Genomic DNA, 17,052 nt, shown 5'->3' with positions numbered 1-17,052 from the left:
TAATGTTAATGAAACGGAGGAGTGAATAGTGGCAAGAGGCAAGCCGAAGGCTGCTGACGAGTGCCCGCGCTAATTGTGAAGCAATTTACAAAAGATTCACTGAACAAAAATGCTGATGAAAATGCATGAAAATTTACCTAAAAATGTGGAGAATGCAATGCAATCAAGCATTTTGGACGATATATTGGCACAAGCTAGCAGCAGAACAATTGCTCGGCTGGCCACCTCCGAGAGTGAGAGAAAAAAATATGCGTATAGCTTAAATTTCCGCGCGGGATTGCGGGTATTGCGCATAAGTTATTAAGTATTGAGCATAATAATACAAGTCCCACAACTCCATCATAATGAGAGAAATTCCCACACATGTTACAGCGCTGTCTGATAACGTTAATCTAATAATGGAGCGGCCTGAATGCGGCACTATTGACTGGACGGACCAACTCTGACTTCAATTGAACCCCATGCAGAGACACACACGCGCGCGCATGGACCACTTTGTCTCTCTCTCTTCCTCTCTCATCGCTGAAGTCAAATTATAGCCTGGGAGGTGCTTCTACATCAACCGTGATCGACAGGAAAGGAAAACAAACGCTTAGCGATCAGGAACACAGCTTTACACAGAAGCATGACCGCCTATACGCGAGAGAACATGGATGTGTTCTCCATTTGAGGAACGTTATAATCGATTGCGGACGTGAACAGACAGATACAGACACGGACCGCATAGTAGGCCTACTTTCACTTTCTAGTGTGGTATTCAGTACGTGAAAGATAATTAGTAGCGATCAAATATTAGCCTACATGGCAGTGAGTTTTGTTTTCAAATGTTTTCATGCATGTCTAGATAACGGGTGAGGAATGTTTAGGAGACAGACTATCGTAAATCTTCAAATTATGGCTGGGGTCTTTTTATTTAGGCTGCACAAAGCACAGCACCTTTATTTGAGGCATGGCTTACTGTTTAATTATATTGCTAAATATCGGGACTGATGACCACTGAAATCTGTGGGGTATTTGATGGTTCACTATTAAGTTTCATGTATGATAGGGTGTTGGGATTTCTATCCGCTTATTGCGAGATAAGGCACCCACTTTCATTTATTCATGGAACGTGAGTTGTGCTGAAATGGAAACCTTATTCAGCCTAAATTTAGCTATTTTTTTAATAAAGCATGATTTACTTTTTTATAAAATTCGTACGCTGATGCCTGGCAGCAACAATTGTGTTTAAATGTAGGTTACTGCTTCAGCCTCTGGCAAGCAGGGGCGGCATGCAACTGGTAGATTGAGAGCAACGTGTCAGAGACTCATGGTGTAAGACAATGACGTTTCATTGGCAACAATATTAAACCAACCAACAATATAAAATATTAAGAAAAGCTCTTTTATGAGTTAAATTGAAACAAAACTATTACTGGCCTTTATTTGTCCGAATCTGAGGCCCAAACAGAATCCTGGCCATACCGGTAATTTGAGGATTTAGGTATGCACGTGTGTTTCAGGCATACCGCAACCACTAATCTCTGACTGAAAGTGCACAGAACTTGTGCATTTGAGAGCGCTCTCTCGCAGCTAGACAGTAATGTTTCATGTAGGGTTCATGTCAGTTAATATGAATTAACATTTAAAAACATGTTCAATTATATATTTTTTCATATATAAGTCGCACCTGACTATTAGTCGCAGGGCCAGCCAAACTATGAAAAAAGTGCGACTTATAGTCTGGAAAATACGGTACTCATATTTGACTGAACATTTCATTTTACAGCTCTAACTTTGCGGAAAAAATATCGGGATATATATCGTATATCGATATTCAACCTAAATAGATCGGGATATGACTTTTGGTCCATATCGCCCAGCCCTAGTCTAGAGTGTCCTTGGGACTTGTCTAGAGTCTCCTTGGGGCCTTGTCTAGTCTGGACTTACCATGGGCTCCGGTGCTCTAATCCTGAGGCTTTATGGGTTCTAGCGGTCTAGTCTTGAGGCACCATGGGTTCTGGTCTAGACCCGAGTCTCCCAACATGTGGGCTATACCTTTCCAAAGCCCCGAGTCAGGGTTGGTTGGTTCCATGGGCTACCCCAACATATTTCCCACGCTTCCCCTCCACTAGGTTTCCTGACAAACCTAGCCAACCTCTGTATTCCACAACAGCAACTGCTCGCTGAAACTCTTGTCTCTTCGACTGACTGGGGACAAATGTTCAGGGCAGCGTGGACAAGAACAGGCGCCCCCCCCCCCCCCCCCCCGACACCCAAACAGCACCCACAGCAAACAAGATCAATGACAGAAGGGCACATATGGTCACTGTGGTGTGGCGTTCTTTCAGACATTCTCACTGACCCAAAAAAACAACGCATACTCAACCACACTGTCGCCATTCAAAAAAAATCCAAAAGGACTTTGTTTTGGTTTCCCCCTTCCCCTGCTCCTGGGTATTGTTACGTCCAGCAGGCCTGACCCTCCACCCAGATCTCTCCCCACCTTCCTCTGGGCCAGCGTGGACGATGGCTGCATGGCTCAGGCAGACGGCGTCCCCTCTCTCATGTTTATTTCTGGCATAATGCGAGTGGAAGACTGAAAAGGATATGCCCAATTTGACCGTATACACACTTCCAGTCCAGAGCCGGTGCCGATACTTCCCACGAGAGAGGGGGGGTCTTTACATAACGTGGAAAACCCACTGCCACTTGTGCCATGAAAAAATAAATAAATAAAATAAAAACAATTACCCACCTTTGCCTGGGGCCAGACATAATTCAGCTACCCCAAAATATATGACCCCAGGAATTTACAAAGATGCCACTACAGGTCTTTCAGCCGCAAGTCAGCTTTGACATTCTACTCTGGGATGGCGTGAAACTGAAAAGTCAACTCAGCGCCTTATAGGGTAGAAGACTGGAGTTAATCTTAAGCTCATCCATAAGTTTTTTCAGTAGGGTGTAACTTTGTCACACTTCACTTTGTTGGCGTGGCAGCGGCGTGGCAGATCATTAGCCAGGAAATGATACGTGACCCACTTTCTGACGCCACTTTAAAGAACGAAGAGGAAAAAAACAACAACTTTTTTTTACCTCATCAACCGATAACCACAGTTTCTCCCTGCTGCCTCAAGAGTGCAGGCAATCACGGCCTCCAGTCACACCACATCATTAACATCACATAAACCCCATGCAACTGATCTGCATTAGGTTGACTGTACATAACAACATAAAGGGGCGTCCATTTTGCCTCTGAGAGCGGAGTCCAGCTACATACTTGTGGCGAGAGCTGTAGTGACTCAGCCAGTTGTGTCGGTCTCATCTGCACTTCATTTCCTCTGTTCTCAGTGGGTCACCAGCAGGGCCGAGAGCACAGTATATGTACACACCAACCCCTCCAACTGAACCAAAACAAAAATACCACACTGCAGGCTAGGGGCTGCAACTAGCAATTATTTGCAGTTGACCAACCGGCTGATTATTTTCTCAATTAATTGATTCATTGTTTGATAAATAAAATGTCAGAAAATGGAGGAGGAAAATGTGTTTCCCTATGTTGTCAAATGCCTTGTTCTGTCCTCATTTACTGTCATGGAGGAGTTAATAAAGATGAACATTTTCCAGTTTAAAAAGCTATAATGAGACTATGAGAGTATTATCCACATTTATTATACACATTTTGACCGATTACCTTAATTGTTGACAATGAATTTAATAGTTCACAACTAAACAAATAATTGTTGCAGCCTGGTTTGTACAATCACATATACACACACAAAACACCCCCAACCATGTGACGGAGATGCACCTTCACCAAGTGAGCATAACCTGGAAGCCCAATTCAGACAGAAACAGGTAACTCCTGTCTCGCTCACTCTCACCTGGCGTAGCTGCTGAACTGTGACCCGCCGAGTCCTTCGCCAACCCTCTGCTGCTGCCCGGCGTCTCCGAAGGTCGGCCTCGCCCTGTTCCAGCTGTCCCCCGCCGCGGGCCCCAGGGCTGGGTACAAGCTGAAGACCTTCTGCTCCTTCGGCTGGGGGCTGGAGGCTGTGGTGGTGCTGGTGGAGGTGGCAGTGCCCCCGAAGTGGTAGCTCTGCCCGCTGGAGGTGCTCACGCCGCATATAGAGATGGAGGCTGGGGTGGCCAGGGTCACGGCCCCGCCACCCACCTGGCAGTAGCTCCGGCCTGCCACGCCGCTGGCCTTCTCCTGCTTGATGACGCCGGGCGTGGACAGCTGCAGCACGGCGGCGTCCTTCTCCACCTTGACCAGCGCCGGGCTGATGGCTGGCGTGGACGTGGCGCTCCCGATGCCGCTGCTGCCGCTGCAGGAGGCCGCCGCCGGGGAGGTGCTGGGCGGGCTGGAGAACAGCGTCTCCGCGCGCGTGCCGTTTACCACCAGGGCGGCGCTCGTGCTGGGGACGAGGGTGTTCCCGCTGCCGCCACTGCCTGCCAAGCCTGACCCCAGGATGCTTGCTGGCTTGGGGTCCCTATCCGCGCTTATGTCCGACAGCAGTGAGTCCTCAGCCAGGGAAGACAGGAAGGCGTCGTCGGCCACGTAGAAGTCTGAGGGCGAGCCGGTCAGCTCAAAGTCCTGCAGCAGGTCCAGCGTGTTGTCATTGAACAGCTTGTGGTGACCAATGTCCATGTCCATGCGACCAGATGTGTCCTGGTCCAGGTCCATATCCCCCTTGTCCATGGGGGAGAAGTCCTCCGTCTTCAGGTGGAAGAGGCTGGGGTCTGCGCCGCCAATCAGAGAGTCCATGGAGGGGGAGGAGCGGTTCAGGTCCGCGATGCTGGCCTCCAGGCGCGAGAAGTTCTCGCCGACGCCGTACAGGCCCAGGGGCTGGTGCTGGAGGCCCTGCTGGGCCCGCTGATCCTTACCTGACGCTTTGTGGTCAACGTCGTCCTCGTAGAGACCTAGGGAGGTTGTCACGGCCGAGGTGTAGTCCTCGGGCGGCGGGGAGTTGCCAAGGCCGTTGGGCACGTCGCCAGACACGGGCTGCATAAGTGGGCTGGATGGCACAAGAGAAGTGGGAGCCAGTGACATGGCGCCAAGCGCGCCGTTCTGCAGGACTCCCTTGGCAGGTCTCTCGCTGTAGTCCAAGGTGGTCAAACGCTCATCTCTCTTGGTGCCATTTTTCACTCCTCCTTGATCCATCTCTCCTTGCTGCTGAGAGAGCATGAGTGTGTGAGTGTGTGTGTGGTTGGTGCAAAAGAAAGAAAAGAATCAATTAAAGGAGAACTCTCCAGGACTATCACTTGGAAAATTAGCCAATTAAATCTAGTAGCAGACTACTGCAATTTTAAACAACAACAAAGTTCAGCCCCTTCCCATATGTTGTTACAGCAGAGGAGTGTCTGAAGGTCGAATGACCTTTTTCATTTGGTAGATACGTGGGGGCTCATTAGTAGCGTAGCAATCGCTGTGTTTCTCGACTAATTTCACAGTTTAAATCACTTATAGCAAAGCAACTGACATGAAGTTTAATCTGATAATCAAAACACATAGCTAACGTATTTGAACAAGAACACGCATTCGAACATTAATTTTAACATCGTAATCTGTACAATTTTAACTTTAACGTTAATTCAATGCGACTGTTTCTCGAAACAAGGTTGGTAAGTTCGGTCAGGTCACTATGCCAGTAAGTTACTGACACGCTAATCGTATTCTTCATGGTAATGCAGTACCCATTTAGATTCATAATAAGATTAACTTAAAGTTACCCATGTTGTATGTCAACGTGTAATCCGCTGAGCTGAGTTTCAAGAGTGAAGCCCTTGTTTGTGCGCCTGTCTCCTTTGCCTTAGCAATAGCAAGCGAGTTAGCAATCTATATAGTTAGCTGTTAATCAGACGTCAGAGCAACTCACGGTCAGCTTGTTTTCAGCAAAGCTGTACTAGGCCTTAATATTTCCATAACAGCAGCGACTTTACGGTATGGATTAATTTCACTTTTCAGTGAAACTACACAAGAAAAGCCGCAAAAATGCAAATATGTTTCAATAATACACACAACATAACGAAACACACCATTCAAAATCGATCAAAATACCACAACATTATTTTCCTAAGTAGGCTACGCTATCCTAGCTACACGGACTTAAGTAGCCTAGTGCTAGCTGGTCTGACGATGGCAACGGAAAATAAATAACCAATAATACAGCACATTGCAAATTTAGAACGGTTTTGAAAACACTGACAGCACGTAAATCGCATAGTCGGAGACTAATATACATACCATTCGGTCGTTAAGGTTCTGCTTTGATCTGATGCTTCATCTGACATTGCTTTCTATTAAGATTTGTGCTAGCTGCCCAGCTAGCGTTATTAACGCAAAACACTTTCCTCCTAGTTGGCAAGTCGTGGCTTGCTTCAAAAACCGTTGCTAAAAGTAATGCGTCTGTTAGGCCTACTTCACATTCTATCCAACTGTGATAAAAATGGATAACTTTCCCAGCCAACACTGCACTGCAGTAAAGAGGTTCGTCTCAAGCCAACTGAAAATAGGCGCTAACCTGACATAAAAAACACACAAAATGGAGATTACAGTAGAAACCCGTGGCTGTCCCCTGTTTACACCATGTGGTGCTACCTGTTGGCAGAGCAGCGTCATTGCAGCTATTTTTTGGTATGACCTCTGGGATGTTTACATTTCCATTCTCGAGGAATTACCATAGGCATTAGCAGTTTCATCGCTTTCATTTAAATTTAGAGAATGATAAAAACATACAGCTAAGTGTGTAGAACTAGGCCTAACATATCACAACAGTTGCTTGTTGTGTAACATACGAGTACAGCTACAGTGAACACAATTCCAATCAAAGTGCAGTATGTTTTCTTTAATTGCTGTTAGTGTGGAAGATAGGACAGTGAAAGGCTTTTGGAAAAGGAAAAATGGTCATACTTCTTCATGACAATTTGTTGTCATTACAGGCCTATTTTATATGTTTATCTTTTTAGCTATCTGGAATCTGAGGTAAGAGAAGCATGCATTTGGTTAAAGCCAAGCCAGAATTGATTTTATTTGACATATAATCATAGGCCTATTATTTTTTTCTGGTTTGTCATGGCTTCAGCTCAGATGACATTGGTAAATCTTAACACATCTGCTGGGAATAAGGGGTATGAGCTGAGGTGTGTGTGTGTGTGTGTGTGTGTGTGTGTCTGTGCGCGCGTGCTGATGAATGCTTGCATAGTCAGTGAAGTATTTGGAAAAACAAATGTCTGTCATGTTGAGGCCTGAACACCAAACATTTGAAAACAACCCCTGATGTATGAATAATGGCAAGAGTCTCTCAACTGACTACACACCTAGAGTGTCTTTATTTTCTTTGAATAAGAGGCTGGCTGATCTTAAATTATGGTATTAGATAAAATGCATCACTCTTGACCTTGGGATCACTCTTGGAATTTCCCCTGAGCTATTCTTGATTTGAATGTGTTTAATCTGAGACAATATTCTTTTTTTTTTTCTTTCAGATTATAATGTAGGTTTATGGTCTATGTTGTCTGAACACAGCCCTCTAGTGGAGACATATTTCATAGTAAATGTGGCAGGGTTGTATTTTAAAGGTGCTCTAAGCCAGTGTTTTTCAACCACTGTGCCGGGGCACACTAGTGTGCCGTGAGAGATCATCAGGTGTGCCGCAGAAAATTACCCAAATGTCACTCACTGGTCCAGAAAAGCAACTGTTGCATCAAAGAATTTATAACCACATGCTCTCATTGATTGTATGATTGCACTATTTGTGGTATGCAGGCATTGTACAATGGGGGCCCCATATCCAGTATTCACAGAATCATCACATATCCAGTTCATAACAACAATTAAATTAGATATAGTCACCTACAAATGAAACAGAGGCGATTGTTTTATTGAGCAGGTCTTGCATAGAAGCCATAATAAGGCCATATCTGTGTATTATTTGAAATTTTAGGCTATGGTATGTTTATTTTTTCTTCACACAGGATGTTAGTGTGCCGTGGGATATTTTAAGTGTCAAAAGTGTGCCGTGGCACAAAAAAGGTTGAAAAACACTGCTCTAAGCAATGCTGGGTAACGTCACTTCTGTTGACTTTCAAACAAAACAGAGAGCTAGCTCGCTACTTCCTCCCCCTCCCTCCCATGCTGCTCCTGTGCAATTGAAACTCTCCTAAACGTGCATCTAGTCTGTGATTCGCTGGAACAGTTTGTTATGTTTTTATTATAGGTTGTTTTTGTTGCTGTTTTTGAAGCCTGGGCTGTCCACAGAGATCGTGTTTTTTTACAGTGTATTTAGGACACAGACAGCTAGCGGTTGGTTAGGTGATGTTTGCAGTAAGTGACATAAAATGTTTTAGCCTAAAAACGTCTGGCATCGCTTAGAGCGCCTTTAATTGATACAACATTGGTGACAGTGGCAATGTGGTTATGTACTTCAACATTGCTGATCTTAACCCAGGGGCAGACAGCATTCTTCATTTTGAGAACAAAATTATACTCAAATCACATAAAGTTGTGCCCATGCACAGATGTTTACAGTTTTTCACAATTGCTAAAACACTAAAGTTCATTCTCTGAACCAAATGCTTAGTTCCCTGAACACATTTCTTGAATCAATCGCCCTTTTGGCAAAACCATAAACAGTTTTCACATATAAAACACAATTTGCAGATCTCATAGACTCTTTTTGCAAAACTCTAAACACATTATCATGCAATAAGACACATTGTGCACTGAAATTCACTTGTGACGCATAATGGTAACCACAAGTAGCAAAAGATAAACACAAATAGAACACAGATGTCATATTTTAAACGACTCAAAATTGATCACACTTCATCAGGTTGATCAGGTCATGCCATACGACAAACACAACATTTTCTTTGTTTGCAATACAGTAAATGCATTTTACATCTAAAAAACAAAACAAAATAAAGCAAAACAATTTCATAACTCAATGGATTCAACATTTACTGTAACCCAGTAAAAATAAAGTATTGAGTATGGGAGTTTGTGTTTACAGTTTAGAGAAAAGGATGGAAGGTTTTAAAAAATGTGTGCAATTGTGAAAAACTGTATACTGGAAAAGACAGGCATTTTAGTACTGTAAATGAGAGTACAATGCAGTCTATAGCCTAAAATGTACTCTGAATGCCTCACTGATAGTTTCTGTCCATTGTTGATATGAACCTACTGCTCAGTAGTGTTTTCATTTTTGACTGCTTTGTGAAGGATCTAAAGACAGTGTTTAGTTTTGAGCACATGTACAGTGTACTTCCCCTGGGGATCAATAAAGTATCTATCTATCTATCTATCTATCTATCTATCTATCTATCTATCTAACTGTTTTGAGGCGATCGTTCAGTTTTGCAGAGGTTGTCAGAGGTTTTGTGAATATAGTTTAAGATTTGGGATTTGTGTTTACAGTTTTGAGAAAAGGGTGGGAGGTTTCAAAAATGTGTTTTAGCAATTGTGAAAAACTGTAATATTCATGTCAATTGATATCCCAATTTTGCTTCAATTAAAAAAAACCATTCATCAGAGCCCACAATTTAAGTACAACTGGGTGTGTATACTTGTATTATGTATAACTATACTGGTCTATGTAGAAAAAATGATACTTTGTGTAGTCATAAAAAGCAGTGTTTCCGAGCAATGATAATGAAGTTTCAAAGAAAAAAGAAAAAGAAAAGAAACAATTTCCAAATATCTTTAAAAGTTGCCAGGGATTTACATAGGTTTTTATTTTCTCATTTATTTATATGAAGTAACACGCCTGAAAGAGATGAATGCATGAGGTGAAAAAACAACTTGGACATTCTAATTATATTTTCAGCTTATACAGTATGTAACCTTTAAAGAAATATTGCACAATTCATTAATTTCATCACACTTATCTAACGTCAGTGAGACCAACTTAGATTACTGACTCACAGTCTTACAGTGGGAGTCTGTTCCACCCCCCTCACACTTCCTGACACCAATTCTCTCTCTGGGTGATAATTATCCGTGTCAGGGGTGTGTTTCCCAAAAGCATAGTTGCTAACCTGTTAGCAACTTAGTTGGTTGCCAATGGGAAATTGCATGGCAACCAACAAAGTTGCTAACTTAGTTAGCAATGCTTTTGGGAAACGCAACCCAGAATAGTATTTAACCTTTGTACTTCTTTTTATCTTTGTCTTTTCTCATTTACAACATCCAAGAAAGGACACATTTGAAGGCCACATGCATAACACACAACCTTTTGAGTAATTGACTCATTATACTGAATCAATGGCACCTTAAGTTTAAACTGTGGGGAAGGGCTCATGGGTGCATGTAATGCAGCAAGGTAAATCAGAGCTACCTCAGGTGAGGTGGGGTATTGATCTTTCATTGGGCCCGAGGCCTGCTTTTGTGAGAGTAACTAATGGCTCTGCCTCACCACCAGCAGAAGAGGCATTTCACTGGTAAATGTGCACTCTCAGCCAGATAGATGGTTAATACTGACAAGAGTCACTATCATTGCTGGGAGAGTGGTAGGGATGATAGACCAGTGTGTGTTGTAATGATGTTATCAAGGGACTGACTCAGATGGGGCAGTTTCCAGCTGCACTCTATAAAAACCAAAAAACAAATTAGTTCTTATTCTTGTGGAAGAGTTTGAGAATGTGAAGTCAAACCATTCCAGCTTCCATTAGGTTCGATTAACTTCATTTTATGTTATCCAAATTCCTTAAAGTATGCCTGGCTGTCCCCACAACAAACCATGCTGCTTCTTGTGGCTGTCCTTGTTTTAATGGTGTACTGCTTTTCCTCCACCCTTCTCTTAGCCTACTGTAGCCCAGTAATCACACAAATACACACATTTAATCTGTGAGTAAAGTGGCTGAAATCCAGAGAATGCACAAAATGTAGGTCAGTGGATTGCTGCGCTGTGCCATGGTGCTCTAACTGAAATATTTGGCTACGGCCAGTGTTTGCAAAGGTGGGTGATAACATGCTGCACTACGACGCCCACAGAAGAATAACCTCACGAGGCAAACGAGGGAAAAAAGAGTGGTAGGATTTAGGCATAAATGAAGTGCAATTAACTGGTAGCCTATCAAACTTGCCCAGCAGAATAGAAGGATTCCAGAAAAGATAAATGCTCCGCGCACCAAGTTGAAGTGTGATTAGTCATCTAGGACGGCCTTGGGAGTTATTTTTTCTGAAGCACAGACTTAACTAAAGCGGCTTCATATTCCTCAATGACTATCATCAAACCTCCATGTAGGATATTACTAAAAAAATGTCTGACTTCAAAGTGAGGTGACAAAGTAGAAGAAGAAAAAAATCCGAGAAGAAAATTCACTTCCCTAAAATGTGAATGTTTTGCCTACAATCCGGCAGGACAGCAGGGGTTTATTCAAAAGAGAAACCTATTAGCCATTCTAAAGGTAGATAAATAGTTTGACTAGTAGGCCTATTACGGCAAGTTTGTAAGATGGCAACGCGGTATGAAGAAATCACGAAAGAATATCAGTCTTTGAAGTAGCCTAGCCTACTGTATGTTCCCACTCAAGTTCCTTCATCGTGTAGGCCTACTTAGCAACACGTCTGCCCCAACACGAGGCACTGGTAGACATTACTGCTTGAGTTCTACCATAGCCTCTTGAAATATTCGATAAAAAAAGTAAATAATAGGCTATTAGCACTCTGCAGCGACACAATACATACCCATAGCTGAGGGGTGCAAAAGTAAACGCTTCCTCCCTTAACCTGTGACAGACACTCTGCACCGCCGCCAACACCTTTTTCAACCGCCCAGACCATGAATACTTGGGCAGAAACATCGCCGTCATCTTTGAGTAACTGTCCACGGTGCTGAAAAGTAGGAATTAGGCTATACGCGAAATAAAAACGCACAAGGTCGAACGATCAACATGTCAGGAGTCAAGACTAGTCACTCACTGCGCTGCATGGTTGGCATTTGGAACATGTTAAAATAATGTCAATGTCCGGAAACTTACCTTGTCTGTATAAACTGAACTGTAAATAGCCTATTTCTGTGTGAAGAGCAGTTTATTAGAAATTCAATGACAAAGCCAGCAAAATGACTTTCTAATCAATTTGGCTACCTTCACGCCTTACATTTCTGCAGTCGACCAAGTTGTAATGTATGCACAAGCTAATTAGTATGTGCATAATGATGATTTGAGATGTCATTTTCCTTTAAGATGATGTAAGACTTTATTCCAAAGAATTCTCTCTCTCTCTCTCTCTCTCTCTCTCTCTCTCTCTCTCTCTCTCTCTCTCCCTGTCTGTCTATGAGTGCGCGCACGGCTGTGGAAGCATATAGCCATAATTCCAGCACTCAGAGCACGGCTGGCAAGATGCATGGGTGCGCACAACTTGATTCTCATATCAACATTTCAAAACCGTGAAGTGGAGCTGCGCGGTTCATCGCATTGCTCTTCAAAGGACTGTGCTGCTATGAAGTTACATTATGATTTTATTGTCGGTGGCTTTGGTCGATTACTGTGGAACAAATTTTTTTTTGAGGTAAGACACTTCACTCTATATAGGAGTCATTTTTGCAAAATCTATCAAAGCCAATGTGTGGGCAATTCAGTACGGTCACTAATGTTACCATGACAAGGGAGCAACATGGAAAGCTTAGGCTATTTATGCGCTACCGCTTTTAAACCTGTTTAATGATATTTGCATACTACAAACCCTCTATGATGAGCATTAGGAGTAGTCTGTGCTTAGATGCACTGGAGACGTCGGTGAGGCAGGTGTGTCCCATCAGATGTTCAATCCATCTCAAGCAATATTTGTTCTTCTCTTTAGGTAAAAGCTTTAAAAATTCCCGTTCCCTCTCTTTTGAGTCATTCGAAACATGGCACTAACGGAGAACTGTAAGACTTATCAATCGCCAAAGGATGGTGGACATGTGCAAACTTCGTCCGACGTTATAGAACTCAATGTGGGAGGACAGGTTTACTACACTCGCCATGCCACCCTTACGAGCATTCCAAATTCTCTGCTGGGGAAATTATTCTCTGCAAAGAAGGACAATTCCAATGATTTAGCTCGCGATTTCAGAGGACGGTACTTTATTGACAGGGATGGGTTTTTATTCCGATATGTGTTGGACTATCTCAGAGACAAGCACGTTGTCCTGCCAGATCACTTTCCGGAGAAGGGACGGCTGAAAAGGGAAGCCGAGTATTTTCAACTACCGGAATTGGTGAAGATTTTGACTCCTGACGACAAACGCACAGATGAATACCTTCACAGCGACTATGACGAGGCGTCTCAGGGAAGTGATCAAAGGCTGTACCCTTCGTACCTGGACCCTCGGGACAGGAGGCACGGGTTCATCACGGTTGGGTACAAGGGCTCTTGCGCCGCGGGAAGAGAGGGCCTTGGCGACCCCAAGGCTCGTGGGCTTCCAAAGATTTTCATATGCGGACGAATCGGCTTGGCAAAGGAAGTATTTGGGGACACTTTGAATGAGAATCGAGATCCAGAGAGACCACAGGAGCGTTACACCTCTCGGCTCTTTCTAAAGTTTAAACACTTAGAGAGGGCATTTGACATGCTGGCAGAGAGCGGATTTCAAATAGTTGCGTGCAATTCCTCTTTGACCGCATCGTTTGTCAGTCGACACACGGATGACAAATTGTGGTGCACTTACACGGAGTATGTCTTCTACCGTAAGTTAATTTTATCCTTAATAATCACATTTTGGATAAAGTGCATGGATTTAAACATCTCTAACCTATAGCAAAGGATCATATTCAGCTGTGAAAAACTCAAGGATCGCAAGCAATCAGTCCAGAATCCCGTGTCGGTTGGAGCCACTAGGAGGCATGGTTGGATAAGTCGTCCCACTTTTACTATTTAATTATTCTGAGATGACACGGCTAATTGTCTTTGCATTATCTTAATTCATGAAGTGTATCATTCTAATTATGTTATTGATGATGTTTTCCTCACTTACACGGCAACAAAGCATATTACATTTTACCATGCCAGTTTAAGCAAGAACTCATCAAAGAGGTGTGTGTGTGTGTGTGTGTGTGTGTGTTCCTGTGCCGTGTTGTGCATTCAGGTTACCACTCACGTGTACTGGGATGGGTTAGGAGGGTATAATATTCTACACTATCCCCTGCCTCTCTGCCTCCCTCTCTCCAATATCCTCTCTTTCTTTTTCTGTTTGTCGGGCTCTCACCCCCTTTTTGTGTGTGTGTGTGTGTGTGTGTGTGTGTGTGTGTGTGTGTGTGTGTGTGTGTGTGTGTGTGTGTGTGTACATGTGTGTGTACGTGTGTGTGTGTGTGTGTGTGTGTGTGTGTGTGTGTGTACGTGTACATGTGTGTGTGTGTGTGTGTGTGTGTGTGTGTTTAAGTGATCAAAGTGTTCAGTGCGTTCATCCAGGGCCAGAACCATTCCAGTCAGCTTCTATCAGGGGAGATTCAATGTGGCACCCACACTCCTTCCACATGTACACACACACACACACACACACACACACACACAGAGTGTGACACTCAGTGTGTACAGAAAATATCTCATTTGTGGTTCAGAGTCTGCAAAAAAAAAAAAACTCACCACCAAAAAAAGCTCATCACTTTGAATTGGCCAGGCGGATGTCAAAACTGCTCCATTTAGCTTCCTCTCAGTCTAGATGCATTGGATATGATATTAATATTTTAGTGCCTATTGCAATGCTCCGTATTTCTCTCTTCGGAGTGATGAAGGCATGTTTGTGGGAAGCATGCACTTCAGTTTGTCCACCAGTGACTGCCTCGATCATCAGTGAGTAATTTGGCTCATCGCACTCTCAGATGAGGGAAATGTTGCAGCATATGGCCAATTAAAAAGCACTTTGTTCGTTATTCCAAATGGGTCCCCCCGGAGAAGCAGGAAAAAACCCAGGTGCTAGGTGAGAGAGAGAAGGACACAGCGCGGTGGAGGCATCAGCAGCAGAGCCGGCCTCAGCTCTCGCAGTGGAAGGAAGGACATATGGTTGGCTACTGACCGGCGTTGGCCGTGGCAGCGGCTAGGATAATTACTCGAGTGCAGGCTATGCCATGACATGTGACCTCCCAAGACCAGAGGCTCAAGGCTGTGCGAAGCAGCCTGCCCTTCCTAGATGGGTCCACCTCTCGGCCCACTGACCCAACCTGACAGAGTGCTGGGTCATCCTAAGCACCATGCTGCTGTTCTTGTCCTCCTCAAAATTCAGTAGCAGAATATTTGTCATAATGCAATGCTATACATTTTCTGTTCATAATGATGATACAGGTTTCATCATTGATGTAGCATACGTATGCAAACTCTATTTGTATGCATTGTGTTACCTTTTGTTATAAAACCTCTGAGTAATACAGTTTATGAGAGAGGCCTTTGTCAAATTTGAGAAATCCCAATGACTAACTCAGAAGTTTAAGAAGATTTTAAGAAGTTCCTTATGGAATACTGAATACCTTATAAGCAGGCTCATGTGGAGAGGCAACTCACATATAGACCAAAAGGATAGAATTAGGAGAATACAATAATGGACTTTCCATTAAAGTTGTCAGCAACATATCTTTTTTAAACTGTGCCCAGTGGCCCTAAGGCTTGTGAGTGATGGATTTCCTCATGAGTCAGTCCTGCTTTCCCCTCGTGACTTCATGTAGCAATCAGAGCCTCTTCAAGCATAGTTACCACATGTTTACACTTTGGGAGCGTGGTTCGCTGATCTCTCGAAAGAGTCCTTTTGGGTTGAAAGGCATCACGCCAGCAGTAGGCTAAATCAAATACAAATGAATGCAAATGAATTGGACCCGGTTAAATTCAGTGGATACTCTGGTGTAATTCTTCTGCTGATGCGCTCTGACTAGTCACATTGTCAGCACTGGAGTGGGTCTAATTTGACGGAACGAAGAACGTCTTAAAATAGCTGAAGAGAGAGACAGAGTCTTGTTTGTCGACTGCTGGCAGTCTTGGTTCCCTCTTTGGCAGACGTACTGTGGCACCCTCTGGTCAATTGCACCAGTTGTTTTTTACAAGCTTCATCGCCTTCTCTTGGGCTGTTGCCCTGAGTACATTTCCCAAATGACAAAATGTTTTCCCAATTTGTGCAGGGAAAACAGACTATGCACTGTGGGAAGAGGGGGGGCATCAGGGACTCTAAATTGTCATTAGCTTCATCATCATCATCATCATCATCATCACCATCATCATCACCATCATCCTCCTCCTCCTCCTCATCATCAACTCCCCCTCAGTGAGATATGTTGCACAGCTGTTGAATTAACAGCTGAGGACTTCTTCAATTGATCTCTTACCTGGTTGTCTGTGTTGATTGGTGGGATAAGTAGTCGTTTAGCCGGTAGGGATTTCTAAAAAAATCAATAGGAAGGTCAGGATAAATATTTCCCAGGTGCAGTCCTAATGTAGAAGTGTTCCTATCCGGAATGGTGGATGGCTGATACAGGAATGTATCACCTCCTTTGTTTTAACTCGTTTTTCTTGGGCCCTACTTTTTTAACGATGAATGGCCACCACTGGTCATATGAAAGAATGAGAACACCTCAGACACTCCAGCTGAGTATCCGTGCCCATAAAGAGGTCTTCAGGAGTCCCATGGCGGAGTATCATGGCTCTAATTTAGTGATTTATGTAAGATCAGAGAGAATTTAGGTTGGCCATGTCCGCACTGCTGTTGAAAGACAAGCGTGCTTCATTGGGGACTTATAAATGATGGGTGGTCTTTTTTTTCTTTAAAAAAAAAATATATATAAAAAAAACCTTCATCTTCAAAGTGATAAATGAGTCTAACCTTATTTTCTTTAACACGTTTGGGAGGACTGCTATATGGCTAATTACCTAGTGGGAATGCTTCAATGCTTTCCAATTAAAAAGCTATCAGATGGTTCTAAATATTATCTCCCTAGCAATGCACCAGAGGAGCTCAAATGATAATCAATGACAAATTTTAGGTCAAGGAAGTGGAGTTATAGATTGAATGATCAAACCAGGACTTACAGGAAAGGTTTGCTGATAAGTAAGAAGAGCAACGGCAAAATCTAAACAAAATAAAGAAATAAAGAAATCAGACAAATTGTGAT

General features: G+C 43.3%; 2 protein-coding genes across 3 annotated transcripts in view; one reads left to right on the top strand and one right to left on the bottom strand.

The window, feature by feature from the left end:
* Positions 1-6,509, bottom strand: part of nr3c1 (nuclear receptor subfamily 3, group C, member 1 (glucocorticoid receptor)) — a 29,615-nt gene extending 23,106 nt beyond the window's left edge. Inside the window, exons 1-2 of one of the 2 annotated variants that reach the window (XM_076291726.1) lie at positions 6,224-6,509; positions 3,864-5,152 (exon numbers count right to left, since the gene is read on the bottom strand). In XM_076291726.1, coding sequence (XP_076147841.1) covers positions 3,864-5,152; positions 6,224-6,226 — 1,292 coding nt within the window. In that variant the 5' untranslated portion in view covers positions 6,227-6,509. The remainder of the gene's footprint in view (positions 1-3,863; positions 5,153-6,223) is intronic. The other variant, XM_076291727.1, reaches the window with a different exon arrangement.
* Positions 6,510-12,824: 6,315 nt separating this feature from the next.
* The window catches only part of kctd16a (potassium channel tetramerization domain containing 16a), a 14,476-nt gene continuing 10,248 nt past the window's right edge, over positions 12,825-17,052 (top strand). The window contains exon 1 of the mRNA XM_076292869.1: positions 12,825-13,650. Coding sequence (XP_076148984.1) covers positions 12,831-13,650 — 820 coding nt within the window. The 5' untranslated portion in view covers positions 12,825-12,830. The remainder of the gene's footprint in view (positions 13,651-17,052) is intronic.

The sequence above is a fragment of the Alosa pseudoharengus genome, unplaced genomic scaffold, assembly GCF_046254945.1.
Source record: "Alosa pseudoharengus isolate Yale_2024_CS ecotype anadromous, Long Island Sound unplaced genomic scaffold, YU_APseudo_1.1 YU_APseudo_1.1_scf_19, whole genome shotgun sequence".
NCBI classification, from domain to species: Eukaryota; Metazoa; Chordata; class Actinopteri; order Clupeiformes; family Clupeidae; genus Alosa; species Alosa pseudoharengus.
This window is presented reverse-complemented; position numbering and strand designations above follow the sequence as displayed.